General features: G+C 43.6%; 1 protein-coding gene across 1 annotated transcript in view; it reads left to right on the forward strand.

Annotated features, from left to right (window-relative positions):
* The first annotated feature begins 570 nt into the window (after window positions 1-570).
* The window catches only part of LOC310680525 (piezo-type mechanosensitive ion channel component 2-like), a 67106-nt gene continuing 50699 nt past the window's right edge, over window positions 571-16977 (forward strand). The window contains exons 1-11 of the mRNA XM_083447236.1: window positions 571-626; window positions 8261-8356; window positions 9545-9646; window positions 9916-9958; window positions 10183-10372; window positions 11942-12134; window positions 12648-12861; window positions 13991-14153; window positions 14728-14842; window positions 15409-15542; window positions 16358-16621. Of these exons, the coding sequence (XP_083303362.1) occupies window positions 581-626; window positions 8261-8356; window positions 9545-9646; window positions 9916-9958; window positions 10183-10372; window positions 11942-12134; window positions 12648-12861; window positions 13991-14153; window positions 14728-14842; window positions 15409-15542; window positions 16358-16621 (1560 nt within the window). The 5' untranslated portion in view covers window positions 571-580. The remainder of the gene's footprint in view (window positions 627-8260; window positions 8357-9544; window positions 9647-9915; window positions 9959-10182; window positions 10373-11941; window positions 12135-12647; window positions 12862-13990; window positions 14154-14727; window positions 14843-15408; window positions 15543-16357; window positions 16622-16977) is intronic.

Genomic DNA, 16977 nt, shown 5'->3' on the forward strand with positions numbered 1-16977 from the left:
GCAAACAACAAACCAGAAACACAAACCAGTCCTATTTTCTGTTTCCTATTTTGGTCAAACAGAGTGTAATGGTGATCTGATCACCCCACCCCATTGATATTCAGAGGTGTCTTACCAATGAAGCTCCGTTTAGCCATCCTGGCTTTTGATCCAGAAATTCAATAGCTGGTTTTTAAAAATATCTATTTTTAACATGCAGACACAGTGATGGGAGAAAGTTTCACCTGCTGAGATTGTTCTGCCTTATGCAGGTTTTTAAAGGCACGGGAAGGCAGTTTCAGTTGTAGCCATTATGTTAAGGTGAGACCATCTTAAGTTAAAAATTCTAGCCTCACCCTGTCCCCTTCTCCCCCACCGCCCCCAACTCCTTTAAAGTGCTCAGGTATTTCCTGTCTCTCCAGCAGCTCCAGCTTTCCTTCCCTACAGACAAAGTGGCATGTGTTGTCAGGCACCATACTGTGGTCCCTTTAATAATCTCGGGTTGCCATGGGACTCCTGATATAAACAGGACAGGTTTTCAAAGATAATACTCTGCATAAATGAGGAGCTATGTTCTGTGTGTGAGCATAACCACCCTCAGATGCATTTCTTTTTAAAAATAACTCCCTGCTGGATATTTTTAGTAGGTGAGATCCTCTGAACCTTTCCTGAACACCCAGATCAATTCTGTTCAATGTGAATTTTTCCCCCTCCCCTTCATTTCTGCATTCACTTCTTCCTGTTTGCCTAAGGGGGAAACTTCCCCCAGAGGGATGCACCCAGAAAGGCAGATACTCTCTTTGCCCTTTGTTATCAATATTTTCTTCGCTGAGTTATCCAGTAAAAGTGGTGGAGGAGGAAGAAGAAGAAGAGGAAATAAGAACCGCAGACAATTTTCCTGACTGATGAGCAACTGCCCAAGAATGGAAACAGATCATAAAAAAGTCTTGTCTAAGGCTGGAAAGCATTCCAGTGATCCGTCGTTAGTATTATTGTAATATGTACGGTAATTGTTCTGAAATAAATGAGGAAGGGTACTGGAAGAAGCAAAGATCACCAATGATTCTTCAACATCAACTTCGTTGGGCTGGTCATGTTGTGGGGATGCCCGCTTATTGTCTTCCAAAGCAACTACTCTATTCTGAACTTAAAAATGGAAAGTGTAATGCTGGTGGTCAACAAAAGAGATTTAAAGATTGTCTCAAGCCAAATTTTATAAAGTGTAGTATAAACACCAACAATTGGGAAACACTTGCCTGCGAGCGCTCCAATTGGAGAACAGTCTTGACCAAAGGTGTCATGGGCTTTGAAGACATTCAAACTCAGGACACAAGGGAGAAATGTGCTAAGAGGAAGGCACACTTGGCAAATCTACACCGTGATCAACTCCCGCCCAGAAACCAATGTCCCCACTGTGGAAGGACGTGTGGATCCAGAATTGGCCTTCACAGTCACTTACGGACTCATTGTTAAAACCGTGTTTATGGAAGACAATCTTACTCGGCTACGGGTGATCACCAAAGAAGAAGACTATGTAATTGTTCTGAAATAAATGAGGAAGGGGAGAATCATGTATGCCACCTTGAGCACCTTGGATAAAAGGTGGAATATAAATTAAACAAACAAACAAATAGAAGTTAAATACAGTTAAATAAATAAATGGTATCGATGTTCCTTAAGGGCCAGTCTCACAATCCTGTCTATTTAGTGTGAAGGCTCCAAAGAGTACACAATGTCTGTTCCGAAAGATCACTGACATGGAAATATCTACCTTGGCAGCAACAGTTTCGGTGGAAAGCATCTTTCAATAAAGGAAATGCATATTTAAAAATACCCATCAGCAAAACAGTGCAAGTCATCACATTCACCCTTTGTCAGCCTGAGAAGTATAGCACTTAGGATGTAATTGATATGGAAGGAAAAAGCACATTTCGAAATGGAAAATGAGGGTGCTGGTAATAGCAGCAGATAGAAAGACTACAAGACAAAGGAGAGGGCGATTTAGCTGTCTCTGTGTGGGGAGAGCAAGGGCTTCAGCACTTAGGGGTGGGGTGGGGGAAAATCCAGCTCATTTCACATTTTAATACGAAGATACTTAATTTGCAGTTTCTGAAACAATGCGTTGGACCAAAACACAGCTATACTTCAAGAGACAGTTCTCACAAAATTTGCTGTGCCGTTCTCCAGTCAAATAATGTGTGTGTGAGTACATATATTAGTGAAAATAATATACAGAAAGGCATTATCTTGGGCAAAATTGTGTGCAGAAATTAGGGAAAATGCACCCCAAAATGCTGACTGGTTTTTGTGAGGATGCAGAAATGTGATGAACTGAACTTAAGAATAGAAAAATGAGAAAGCGAGAGAAGCAAAAATTGACCGATTTAGCCATCCTTTACTACACTCCTTCACTGAGAAATAGAAGCAGGCAACTGAGAGCCTGAAATGCAATTTTGAGCATTACTGGTGCCTCACCAGGCTCAGAAGATGACAATGTGGGGGTTCAGCATCAGCAAAGGTGAAGTAATGTGCCTTTTCTACCTTTGTGTTGATCATCTACCGCAGGTCTGGAGAGGAGAATATGTAGCTCCCATACGTTGTTGGGTTCCAACTCCCAGCTATGGCCAATGGTCAGGGATGATGAGAACTGTAGTCTAATAATGTCTTGAGGGTTGCAACCTCCCCTTTCTTGCTTTAAGTGCACATGACAGTTGCCAGAAGGAGAGCAAACACGTTGCTTTCACCATCCTGTCATCCTCTGTTTTCTGACCTTAGGAGTGACATGTGGCAGCCTGGGATACCTCCAGCCCTCACTGGGCTTAGGATACAGAGGGCTCATCCACACTTCTGCTTGCCCCACACCTAGAAAGCACGGACTTGTGTGGTTTGCCCCAGGTCTTGGTGGTTTTGCCTTTGCCTCATCGCTTTCCCCTGGAAAACTCGCTCTCTCGTGCTAAATTGGAACAGACAGCAATCCGTGGGAAATCCAACTGCTCCGATTCAGCACGAAACCATGGGCTTTCCCAGGGAGGGCAAACAGGCATGTGGATGAACCCTGTGTGTTACCATTGCAAGAGATAAGATGTTAGAGGTTGTATTCAACCTAGCTTTTACTCAATAGTACCTCAATATCAGAAAATATCAGAAACACTTGCCTGCGAGTGCTCCAATTGGAGAACAGCCTTTACCAAAAGTGTCATGGGCTTTGAAGACACTCAAACTCAGGACGCAAGGGAGAAACATGCTAAGAGGAAGGCACGCTTGGCAAATCCACACCGTGATCAACTCCCGCTCAGAAACCAATGTCCCCACTGTGGAAGGATGTGTGGAATCCAGAATTGGCCTCCACAGTCACTTACGGAGTCATTGTTAAAACCGTGTTTATGGAAGACAATCTTACTCGGCTACGAGTGATCACCAAAGAAGAAGATCAGAAAACATACTTTAAAAGATTGCTGGAAAAGGTCTTCACTAGGTACTGGGAAGTCAAGAGGGAGGGGTCTGTTCTCAAGTTGGAGGGAGTTTCAGAGAATTGGGTCCATGATACGGAACACACAGCTCTATGTGCATACAAACTGAGCATCTGTATCCTGGGAGACTCTCCCAGAGAAATCAGCAATAGGGCAGGGGAGATGCAATGGTCAGTTCTTAAGGTATCCTGGATCCAAGGCATTAAGGGCTTGTAAATTAATGCAAGAACCTTGAACTTGTCCTGGCAACATATGGGCAGCCCATGCAAGCTTTTAAGCACTGGGCGAATGTCCTGTCAACTGTGCCATTTATTTGTTTATTAAATTTAGATACCGCCCTTCATCCGAGGATCGTAGGATGGTTTACAGCAGGCTTCCTCAACCTTGGCCCTCCAGATGTTTTGAGACTACAATTCCCATCATCCCTGACCACTGGTCCTGCTAGCTAGGGATCATGGGAGTTGTAGGCCAAAAACATCTGGAGGGCTGAGGTTGAGGAAGCCTGGTTTGCAGTATAAAAAGACAAAAACACATATTGTAACATGACATAACACAACATAACAACAGAAGAACAGATGAATCAATACAATACCCCCGCCCCGTATAAAAGAGCATAGATTGCTTAATTCAGGCATAGGCAGACTCCGGCCCTCCAGCACTGGTCCTGTTAGCTAGGGATGGTGGGAATTGTAGTCCCAAACATCTGGAGGACCGGGGTTTGCCTATGCCTGGCTTAATTAGCCAAAGGCCTGGGAGAAGAGGATTGCTTTGCCTGGCAGCTAAAGATATGCAATGAAGACTATGCTGAAATGGTAAAACTAACAGGAAGAATTAGAAATCAGGAAGAATCAATTTTTAACAAAGAATGGGGAAAATATCTACAGTAATTTATTTGAAAAACTATTGTAAATAATTAAATTAATTAGCAGGATTGATTTAAAACTTGTAGTTAAAAATTTGAACTAAGGAGTTTTTAATAACTAGAATTATAAAGGAGATGGAGGAGGAAAAAAATGTAACATAAGGATATAAGGATCCATAAAGGAGGGGAGGGAAGTCAAAAGGGGTGTGTGTGTGTGTGTGTGTGTGTATGTGTATGTGTGTGTATATGTATGTATATATTTGTTGAAAGTCTCCATCCACTTCGTAAATGCAAAATATGTTAACAATCATCCCTGGTAAGTGTACGTAAAGCCTTAAATGGCTCAGAACCACAATAACTCAAGGACCACCTCTACCCATATTGTTTTCTATTTTTATTTGATGTTTGTAAAATGAAAATTCAAAATATTTTTTTTTAAAAAAATAAAAAAATGTAATGAAAGTGCCATATAATCCTCCCTGGGGAGAGCATTTGACAAACAGGGTGCCACTGCAGAAAAGACCCTGTTCTTGTGTTGTCACCCTCCAGACCTCTCATGGAGCAGACACACAAAAAAGGACTTCAGGTGATGATTGCAAGGTCTGGGGCAGTTCATATGGGTAGAGGTGGTCCTTGAGTTATTGTGGTTCTGAGCCATTTAAGGCTTTACGTACACTTACCAGGGATGATTGTTAACATATTTTGCATCAGATTAGCATTTACGAAGTGGATGGAGACTTTCAACAAACAACCTCATCACGTGCCACCAAGACCCTTCGTGGTTTGCAACTAAAACACAGCTTGGAATTAAAGTTTTGTGATCATTCCTGAGAGTTATACATTCAGTGGGTAAAGGAGTTTCGCACCGAAGGAAAAAGCAACAACAGATCAAATTGTTGGGAGATTGGAGAAATTCCTAACTGCTGATTGAAGGGGGATTCTATTCTGACGGCTTACCTGGATCTGGAAAACAGAAGAGTAAGGGAAACTTGGGGAAGAAAAGGAGATTGATGCCTGAAAGCCAAGCACCATCCTACTTGTTCAGCTGCAAAGGAAAATTAGGATTCAAGTGTGTGGGAGGGGGGAGGAGGAGAAAGCCCAGGTAGATCAATACTTCCCATTTTACAGAACATGAAGATTACTGGAGGTTCACCAGTTTTCGTATTACTTTTTGTAAAAAATTAATACAGAGCCATTGATTGGTAAGATGACCATATTTGGAATGAGAGTTTAAAAGCTCGGCGCAGTTTCCTTTAGCCATTGGGTCAGAAGGCTGGGGTAGTAGCTGCAACCTACTTCGCTGATATCTCCGTCCTGATGCTGAACAGAGGAGACCATGGCAAATAGTTTAGCCTGTGGGTTAATTTTCAGATTAGGTCTGTCACTCCCCTTGGCAGCAGGTAAGACATTTCCACTTATGCCTTTATGTTGCATCATGTTTATAAGGGAAATAAGAGAGTGCAAGGAAATGAAATTTCACTAATTCAGCGGACTTGCATCAGGAATGAAACTGAGCAACTTAGGTCAGTTGAATGGAATTCAACCAACTGCACACTATCCAGCCAAAGGTGAGCAGTTTTTAAGCTGATGCAAATTCATGCACTTAAGTCTCTCCCGCAGAAATCAGTGAGAGTTAAAAGTGCTCAGCTTTGTGCATCCATTGCATTAATTAAATTGATATTGTAGTTTTGAGTTGCTTGCTTTGTAATTATTTGCAGAGGGGAGATTTATTTTTTTTAAATCACTGTAGTTCACACATTTATGGGATGTGGCTTCTTGTGCTTTAAAAGTTTCTGATAGACGATGTGTAAGAATGCCCAGAGGATTAAATGTTTTGGAGAAGAACATTCTATGGTGTTACATTGGATCCAGAAACCATAGTTGTCGACTTGCCAGGGCTGTATGGCTGGTGGTATCCAGGCAGAAGGTCCCATTGAACGGCTTTTGTGCTCTGCTGCAGCCACAAAATAGAACCCTGCTATACGTAGCTGCTATGGCATTAAAAGAAATAAATAAACAAATCGTATCAATTGGACCCATGCATTCCTTTGGAAAGAAATCAGACAGGCTATTTTATGGGAAAATTGCACAACCATTTGGGAAGGAGGAAGTACGTATGCTTCTTTATCTGTTAGGTGAGCCAGCAATTCATAATGTCACTCTGGGCTAAGCCAAGCAAAGGTTAGAGGCACACAGGACATCAGACAACTGCTACTGTTACTGCATTCCTATATAGACTTACCTGGAAGTAAGGGCTCTGCGGACTTCCTTTTGCGCTGGGCTTGCCAGGCACAGCTCCACACTTTATAGCTTTGCATCCGAGCGGTTTATTTTTGTCCTGACACTTCCCCGGGGAAAACCCGCGTTTTACGGCTGAACCGGTGCAAACAGCAATCTGCAGAATGAGCCAGTCTCACTGCATTCAGTGGGATTTACTCCCATGTAAAGCATTAACTTGCAGCCTTGCAGAAAGCTGTAGCCTATGTTTAAAGGCCCAGCAAGCTCCAGCCATACTGTTTGTGATGGACTCTTAAACTCAGTGTTGGTGCTTCAAGGCTCATGTTGGGCAAAAGCTCTCAGAGAGGGACCATCGTTCAGTGGTAGACAGACCCGTAGAGAGGGGCAGGCAGCCAGATACACTTGCCCCTTGCCTCAGAGGGCTAAGCTGGCTGGGAGCCTCCACCAGGGACTAGCTGCTTTTTGATTTGAGTTTATAACTTTATTCCAACAATACTCCTGACCCAGGCCTCACGGAAGCTCTGCACGGCTCTGTTGGTAGAGCACATGGCTCTACCAACATTTCTTCAATGAAAATAGGGATGTCCTGTTCCATTATTATTATTAGTATTAGTATTAGTATTACAGTGGTATCTTGGGTTAAGAACTTAATTCTTTCGGGAGATCCGTTCTTAATCTGAAACTGTTCTTAACCTGAGGTACCACTTTAGCTAATGGGGCCTCCCGCTGCCGCCGCACAATTTCTGTTCTCATCCTGAAGCAAAGTTCTTAACCCAAGGTACTATTTCTGGGTTAGCGGAGTCTGTAACCTGAAGCGTCTGTAACCTGAGGTACCACTGTATTATTATTTATACCCTGCCCATCTGACTGGGTTGCCCCAGCCGCCCTGGGCAGCTTCCAACATATATAAAAAAAAATTATAAAACATTATAAAACTCCTTGGCTCCTTGGCTCAGGGATCGCATAACTCCATAGCCTCCAACAATTCTCCAATGAAAATAAAGGTAAAGGTAAAGGTACCCCTGCCCGTACGGGCCAGTCTTGACAGACTCTAGGGTTGTGCGCCCATCTCACTCAAGAGGCCGAGGGCCAGCGCTGTCCGAAGACACTTCCGGGTCACGTGGCCAGCGTGACAACGCTGCTCCGGCGAGCCAGAGCCGCACACGGAAACGCCGTTTACCTTCCCGCTAGTAAGCGGTCCCTATTTATCTACTTGCACCCGAGAGTGCTTTCGAACTGCTAGGTTGGCAGACGCTGGGACCGAACAATGGGAGCGCACCCCGCCACAGGGATTCGAACCGCCGACCTTTCGATCGGCAAGCCCTAGGCACTGAGGCTTTTACCCACAGCGCCACCCGCGTGAAAATAGGAACATCCTAAGGGAAAGGGGGACATTCTGGGGTCAAATCAGACATCAGGAAATCTGGGACTGTCCCTGGAAAATAGGGACACATGGAGGGTCTGCATGGCTGGCATTCAGAAGGCCTCAAGTTCAGTTTCTGGCACTTCCAGTTAAAAGGATTAGATAGCAAGAGATGGGCAGATTTCTGCCTGAGATCCCAGAGAGCCACTCCTACTCAAATATTGAGCTGGATGTACAAATAGGCTGACCTGGACCAAGGAAGCTTCCTATTTATTAAATGGTAAGCTGTAGGCTTTCTTGAATCTCATGCTGAGGATTTTCTTATGTAATGCTTGGTTGTTTCCCTAGCTATAGGTTTCAGATACAATGGGCTTTCTGTGGTCTATCTCTTCTTCTTGCTGCTCCTGCCGCTGTTCCCCAAACCAAATGCTGTCACCATGAAAGGTAGGCAAATTGCTGAAAGTTTCAGATCAAGAGTGGGGAGCTCTTCTAAGTGCTAATTGTTGGTGTTATGTACTGAAGTTCTCACCCTGGGCCAGCAGGGTGATACTGTAGATAGTTTTTACTCAGGTCCCCATATGCAAATAAGGGATCGAAAGTGATGTTCAGTGATTGGATAGTTACAGAAAGTTGTCACAGTTACGTTGTACTGGAGCTCTATATAAGCAGGCTGACTGAACCCTTCAGTTCAGTTCTGTTCTGGCCTGTGAATAAACAAGAGCTGTTTGAAGAATCGCTGTGTCGTCTGATATGTTCACCCACAACTTAACAGTTAACAGGCAGTTTGAAGGCCCTCATTGCACTTCTTGATCTTTAAACCCAGTGCTATTTTTCTAGAAAAAGAGGTGCCGGAACTCGCCATGAAGGCCCCCCTTCTTCTCTTATAATGGCAATGGCGCCCACCTGAGAGGTGCTGGAACTGAGTTCCGGCAAGTTCCGGATGAAAAATAGCCCTGTTTAAACCATTATTATTATTATTATTATTATTATTATTATTATTTATTAGATTTGTATATACCCACATGTCCCAGGGTGGTTCACAATATAAACAATATAAAAACACAAAATACATAATCAAAAAACAAACAAACCAAGAATACTTGTTCCAGACAGACAGCTCTTCAAAGAGAGGACATCTTCAATCAGAGGACTGTACTCCATGAAGTAGGGACACAGCCAGGCTAGTGGGACTGACCCAAAACTTTTTGTTCCCCTCTCTCCATTTCCACATACAGAGAGGCCTACCAGAGTGGCATTTGAATTTTGCTTGAGCACTGGCGATAGGACAGAATACTCTACCTCCCCTAAGAAGAAAGATCTAGCTTAGAGGGTCACACACAGCTCTGCCCACCCTCAACATTTTGCTGCCACTCTTGGTACCCCAGTGTCTGCCACCTGAGGTGGCCACCTCACTCTGCCTAACAGTAGGACCGGCCTGTACCCTAAGAACTTGCAAAAGTTCCTGGAGTGGAGGTCCATACCCTCCAACATTTCTCCGTTTCCCCTCAAAAAATGCCACCAGAAAAGGCAAAAGTGTGGGGTCTCAAAGGTATAGCCAGTTTAAATTTTCCTATGCTCTCTCTTTTGGTGGTGTGGTCCATGAAAATAAAGTCTACATTTTTAATTTTTCAGGGTCCACCGGGCAGATGCTTAGCGCGATCACCTACACTAGCTTCGTTTTCCTTGTGGTTCAAGCAGCTTTTCAGATTGTTTTCCATTACCTGCCACCTAATGGTAATGTCTGCTCAACATCATCTGGGAATGGTTTAAGAAAGATGCTATTGCAATATTCTGCCCATCTGTAATTCCCAGCAACTGGGAAGTTAGGTTTTTGCATTCTGCATTTGCCTGTGTTGAATTGTGGTTCCCATTTTAATACCCATTCACCCAGTTTAGATTAGAGAGATGCTTTTGTTTCTACCACCCTGAACGATGTGCTATCATCAGCAAACTTGACCACCCCTCTGAGTCCATAACTATGGTTCTTTTCCTTTTTAAAAAAGATTTCTTGTGGGAGAAAGTGCTGTGCCACTTTGGTTTTCCGAGGTAAGACTTAATTTTTATCTTACGTTTTCATTTTTATGCATTGCATACTGATTAACTATTGTACACCATGTTGGAGGAACATTGTGGGTGGGGGCATGTTTCCCCAAAGTGATATCTAAACAAGTTACAGAGCACTGAATGTGTGGCAGATTCAGAGAACTTTGCCCTTATTGCCTGCAAAGCCTTTAACCCTATGGGATACTAATGCACCCTCTTTTCTTTAGGTTTAGCAATCTCAATGCTTGGAACATCATTTGCCTTTTGGCTCCCGATATTGGAATGTTTCTCACCAGTCTCACAGTCACACAACTTTGCAAGAAGATGGTCAAGCTTCTCAACCAAAAAGCCCAGCTTCATCCAAGGAACCAAGACCTGTTTCCCTGCGATGATGAAGAAGAGATGGAAGAGGAAATGGTAATTATGTAGACCTGCGTTCAAATTTCTTGGCCTTGTAGCGTATGAATAAGGATTGCAAGGGGGAAGAACAAGTGCTTTCCCTTTTTATTATTACTTTGAGTTATTATGTAATATGAGAAACAAAACCCAGCAGAAACATACATAATACGTATATGCATTTACACAACACATTAAATGCATAAATGAATTATGGGCTAGATTAAGCATACCACTCTTCAAGTATTTCATTACTGAGCTAACAATAGACCAAGGTTTAAACAATTTAAATAGTTCACTCTATCTGGTTAGTGGGGGAAACCCTAACTATACATATGTTCTTAAGCTAAATTTCAGAAAAGGGCAACCAAAATGATCCAGGGTTAGGAGCAATTCACCTACGGAGAAAAAATATAATATTTGGACTTTTTGGTTTAGAAAAAAAAAAGACAAGTAAGGGGGGATGTGATAGAGGTGCATAAGAAAGTGGATAGGGGTGCATATTTTCCTCCCTCTTTCGTAATTCTGGAACAATGCTGAATGTTAGAAGATTCAGGGCAGACGAAAGACAGAACTTCTTCACGCAGCACATGGTAAATTTGCTCTCACCTGATATAGGGATGGCCACAAGTTTGGTGGGCTTTAGAAAGAGGATTAGGCAAAATATATGGAGGATAATGTTTTTTACGGAGCTGCCTACACTGCCAGAAGCTGAATATTTCTGCATAACAGTTGCTGGGAATCAGAGCTGTCACAAATCCTCTTGCATGCGTCAGGTTCTCCACTGTGAGAACAGGATGCTAGACTAGGTGGGCCTTTGGTCTGCTCCAGCAGGACTATGTTATTAGATTATAGTACATTTCTTCTCCTCACACTACCTATTTCTTGATCATATCCGCTGCTGGATGTACAAATGAAACAAGGGATTGTTACTAGGACAGGACATAGGAAGGTGTCTCCCACATTTGGTCGACCACTGGGAGAACAGGATGCTAGGCTAGATAGACCTGCAGGGATCTTCTTAAGCTCCTGAGTTGTGATGTGTGCTTTCCTTTATCCCTCTCAGTAGGGGCAACCAGTTGGAATGCATTAATCTTGCACGATGAGCCGCAGACTGAGAAATATTTAATGATGGATTATTTGCACCGACTTCCAGGCTTTATATTCTGAGCTTTCATATCTTTGTCTTCAGCAAGGTTGCTCATTCATTAGGCTGAAGCGTGACATAAACCGGGTTGCAAAAGACTCAGGATGAGCTTATCTCTCTTCTAGCAATCGCCTTCATCTATTTAGGGACATCGAACACTTTGGCAGTTTGAAGAATAACCATGATAACTAGGTGAAACGGCATTGTGGGCACACCATGCTTTTGTTCCAAGTGAAACGTCGAAGTGATTGCTAGAGTATCAGAACAATATTCGTGCTGCAGGACAAAATAATTACATTATGATGTCTCAGAACCAGAGACATTATTAGGGGGCAGACAAGTGGGCCCAACTCCCAAGATTTTTGCTCTGGGCCCCAGATCTCTACTGACTGAGCTATCCCAGCGATGGATTGATTCTTATTTCATTGTTTCTGGATCTGCAGGACTCTGAAGCAGAAACTGACAATACTGATGACGAGGAAATGGAAGGTTCACCTGGGCAGGATAATCTGGAGAACGGCCAGCAAAGATTCCTTCTGAAACTCACTTTGTTCCTAGCGGCCTTGAGGATCATTTGTGAAGGTCTATTCAGCAGTGCTGGGAAATTGGCCGCCGTGCTTCTGTTGGGCTTAGCAGGTGGAAATGTTCTGCACTATTTTACTGTGAATTTCATGACTGACAGCTGAATGGCTGAACTGGACTCTATTGAGGGGGAGGGGAAGTACTGCAAGGTGATGTGTGTCCGTCTCCACCTGTGACATTTCCCTCTCTGATGGGCCATTCACATGTGCAAGTTGTCTCTCAAGATTAGAGTTCTCCAGTGCATGCATGCTCCTCTAGTAGTATTCCCCGGTTTTTATCAACAAATGTTTAATAGGTGAGAGGGATTGCAGCTTCCTGTTCTAAATTGTCGTAAGTCTGCCAGAGACAAAGGATGCATACATTTAAAGCATATGACTTCTCCTAAAGAATCCCAAGAACTATAGTTTACCCCTCACAGAACTGAAATGCCCTCCCACCCCTTAACAGATGACATTGCCCATGATTCTTTGGGAGAATTTCATGCACTTTAAATGCATGCTGCATACACAGCCAAGCCCAGTTTTCCATGCAAACCTGAAATTTTGCATTTCGTTTCTTTATCCATAGGCATCATCCTACCTTCGGCAACTTCTGCAGTTTATTTCTTCATCTTCCTAGGCCTGTGCTCCTGGTGGTCTTGCCATCGGCCAATCAGCCTGGTTGCCTTCAACAGTTTGTGTGTTTTGGTTGCAATATTCAGTGCAGGGCACCTGGGTGCCTTTTACCTGTACCAGCTTCCATACTTCCAGGACCTGGTTCCTCCTGAAGACATTTATGCCAGGTAAAAAAATCAAACTCACACACTGAAGAAGATGGTATGTAAGAGAAAGCACAGCAGACCTTGGTTCTGATTAAGAACTGAACATTATATGCACTAGTGTTACCTCCAGTTATAACCAATCAAAAAAATAAGAGCCCTCCTGGATCAAACCGTCAAGTCCAGCATCATGTTCTCACAGGTGCATATGGGAAACTCAGAAGCAGAACCTCAGCGCAACAGCACTCTTCCTACTCGTGCCTCCCAGAAACTAGTACACAGGACCATGCTGCCTCTGACGATGGAGATAGAACATAGGCTTATCCACCATGATTCTCCCTCCCTCTGCATCTCCCCACTCCCCACATTGTTGTGAAGGGTCCCCCAGCCCACTGGAACAGATTAGGGGGCAGCTGCAAGGGAGAGGTGGAATCAGCATAAATAATTTCCCTCCCTATTTTGCTGGTGGAAGCCTCCCTCTGCTTGATCAAAGTGCCTTTCAATTTGATCAGATCCTGCCATTCAAGCACCAATGGCAGCGGTCCCTGCACCCTCCCTGTGAAACGCCCTCCCATGAGATGTTAAGGAAGTGAACAACTATCTGATTTTTAGAAAACATCTGAAGGTAGCCCTACATCGGGAGGTGTTTGAGGTTTGAGGTTTTACTATGTTTTTATATGTACTGTAAGCTGCACAGAGTGGCTGGGGAAATCCAGCCAGATGGGTGGGGTACAAATATATTATTATTATTATTATTATTATTATTATTATTATTTCCAGTGAAATTAAAGTTCTGCCTGGGGCCTTGATCTATATGATGCCCCATTCACACAAGCGATGCTGCACTTTTTCGGTGATGATCAGGGGTGCCAACTTAAATAAAATATGGGGGGGGGCAGATCCAGGCAAGCCATGCCCCGTATAATCAGTCTCATGACACGGAGTACACACAACATTTTAATGGCAATGCCCATCAACTTTGGGGGGGCTGCCCCCCTCAAATATTTTATTGGGGGGACCGAAGGGTCCTTGGCCCCTAGGAGTTGGCTGCTACAGGTAAATTAGTCTTTCTTTGGCATTATTGTTTTTCCTCTCCTGTTTCCACAAAGATCAAGTAGCAGCAACCTCTTCACCATTTTCTCCATTTCTCTAGGGTCCTGGGCTTAGTGCCACTTATTAAGACAAACATCACTGTGCCCTGGAAGCTCCAGGTTCATCCCCAGCTCAGCTGGACGGTGGCTCTGAATCCTCTTGCACTTCTTGTTCTCTATTACGCTCTGGTCATGATGCTCCAGCAATGGGCTCTGCCTCCTAAGGTACGGGATAGAGTCAAATACGGTCTGCATTGCCAGCTGTATCTCTCGAGGTCTGTTTTCTGATTGGATTTTGGCTCTATATTGATGCTTTTGTTGGATGGACCAGTTTTTCTCCAGCCCATGTCAATTTCACATGTATTTAATCATGAGTCAATTCCATCCCATTTCGGGAGGTGGATTTAGGGAAGCACGACCAGTTTGGTTGCACTGGGTGCAGAGCCTCGGGAACGCCTCAGGGAGCTGCTACCATTTAGAATGGAGTGTGAGAGGGTGCTGAATTTTAGCATCACACTGGGTGCCGCTGAAATGTGAGACCCCCAAAGTCCACCACTGCCATTTCCACATTAATATGTGTGTTTGCACTTGTGTGTGTGGCTATGGTGGCACTTCAGAACTGACTACTGTCCCACTGGTCCCTGATCTGACAAAATGTGATGCATTTCCTTTGCAAAGTAAGTGGTACCTCTGGAAATTTTCCTCACTTGGGGTTATGGTATTCATGCAACTTTGAGCCCGGACTTTGTGAAGCCTCTGTTGTACAAAATCAACCTTTTTTCCCTTCCCCCCTGCTCAGGAGGTTTATGTGACAAATGGAAGCTTTCAGAGTACTCTCCTTTTGCAGTGTCAAAGTCATCGTAGCTGTGAAGTAAATGCCTACATCAATGAAGGACACAACCTTTCCTTCTCAGGTATGTTTTCCTGTGCGATGGCCCCTTTGTAAGGCTTTATTCAAGGTATGGTCATTTTTGCACCCTTGGGGCATTGCAGTTTGCCAAGATTTCAATTGATGAAAGATGTGGAATTCTTCTGTGATTTTAAATGTGTAAAATGCTTTAATCCTTGTTGTAAACCACCTTGGTAGGCATACTGACTGAAGTACATTATAGAAGCCTAATTGCTCTTATTCTTCTTAATTTTCTTCATCTTTACTTTTCTCTTATTCTTCTTTCTAAGAACAACAAACAACAACTCTTTGTTATTATCAAGGGATGCAGTTATAACCTAGAATCTCAGGCTGCCCCTTGATGTTATTTTAGCCATTGCATGTTTCAAAACGCATTTTCCAAGGGAAAACGATCATGGTGCTGTATAGGTCATTTATAGGGGGAAATGGGCAGGTAAGAGAGAGGTGCGCTTAAATATAACATGGCAAAGTCTCCAAAACTTTATTAACTGATGCCAGACACTGGTGTGTGTGTTGTTGTTGTTGTTTTGGTTAATTTACCCTTTGCTAAAATTTTTGCATTTCTTGCAGATGAGACATGCTCTGAAAATGCATCAGAAACTGATGGTGAACAGAGCACTGAAGAAAATAGGCCTAGTACCTTTTTAGCATTGGCACAATTCCTTATGAATCAGAGCTACATCACTGCATTGATTGTCATGATGGTAAGATACAGACTGAAATAAAACCTCCTTCTGTGTGCATGTAAAGATGGAGGCACTTTAATCTAACTCTGCAAACCTAAATTTCCAATATGCGCTTGAATCTGCCCTGGAAAGTACTGTAGTCTGAAGGCACCCTTAGTCAAAGACATGTATGTAGCAATTTCAGAGTTATAGCTGCACATAACTTCAGATATCAGTATTAACATGCAAGTAAGGTAAAGGTAAAGTAAGGTAAGGGTAAAGGGACCCCTGACCATTAGGTCCAGTCGTGACTGAGTCTGGGGTTGCGGCGCTCATCTCGCTTTATTGGCTGAGGGAGCTTGCGTACAGCTTCCAGGTCATGTGGCCAGCATGACTAAGACGCTTCTGGTGAACCAGAGGAGTGCACGGTAATGCCGTTTACCTTCCCGCCGGAGCGGTACCTATTTATCTACTTGCACTTTGACGTGCTTTCGAAATGCTAGGTTGGCAGGAGCAGGGACCGAGCAATGGGAGATCACCCCGTGGCGGGGATTCGAGCCGCCAACATTCTGATTGGCAAGTCCTAGGCTCTGTGGTTTAACCCACAGCGCCACCCGCATCCCTTAACATGCAAGTATGTACAGCTAATTTTTATTTATTAGGGTACAGGGTCCCTGGCCCTGATCTAGATAGTTTAGAAGAAGTGTGCCTTAATTTAGACTTCTTCTACAGTTTTAGGAGTCCATATTTGTTCAGTTGTGGATTACATGATGTTTGGGACTGCAGTGTTACCCAAAATATATGTCTCTCTGTGTGCATCCATCTGTCTGTCTATCTTATGTATGCATTTCCAGGTTTGGAGCATCACTTATGTCAGCTGGCTGACTTTTGTTCTGCTGATTTGGTCTTGTGTCATTTGGATGTTTCGCAACCGTCGCCTCTACGCCTTGAGGAGCTCGCCTTTCCTTGTTGCCTATGGAAATGTCTTGGTGGTCCTCAATTTCTTTGCAGGCCTGCATGTTTCCAAGGAGGAACTGTTTCCTGGAGTTTCAGCCTCGTTGCTCGTGGACTTGGATTTGAAGCCTTATTCACTGCCCTGTGTCCACCTAGGAGTCAAGGTGAGCTTCCTTCAGTTCTGGGTTCTACTTTCAGGCTGCGATCCTAAGCACATGTACCAGGCAATAAGTCAGGACAGGGATAAGATGGAGATAGTAGCCAGGTTTCTGCAACACACCATGAGGATCCATGAATGTTATGCAACATTAACTTAAGTGTTAGATGCAGATTTTGCTGAGCGATTTTATTGTACTGAACCTTATTGGAATCTTGCCTATATGCCAAAAAAAGATTTGAGAATTGAATTGCATGAGGATGTAGCTGCTTTTGTGGGACTTTGGAAAGTTGTGCAGATCGTTGCTGATCTATTCATTAATTAATGTACAGTGGTTGCGATCCTATTGCCTATTGGCAAAAC

This window comes from Podarcis tiliguerta (assembly GCF_965153285.1).
Source record: "Podarcis tiliguerta genome assembly, chromosome: 6".
Lineage (NCBI taxonomy): Eukaryota > Metazoa > Chordata > Lepidosauria > Squamata > Lacertidae > Podarcis > Podarcis tiliguerta.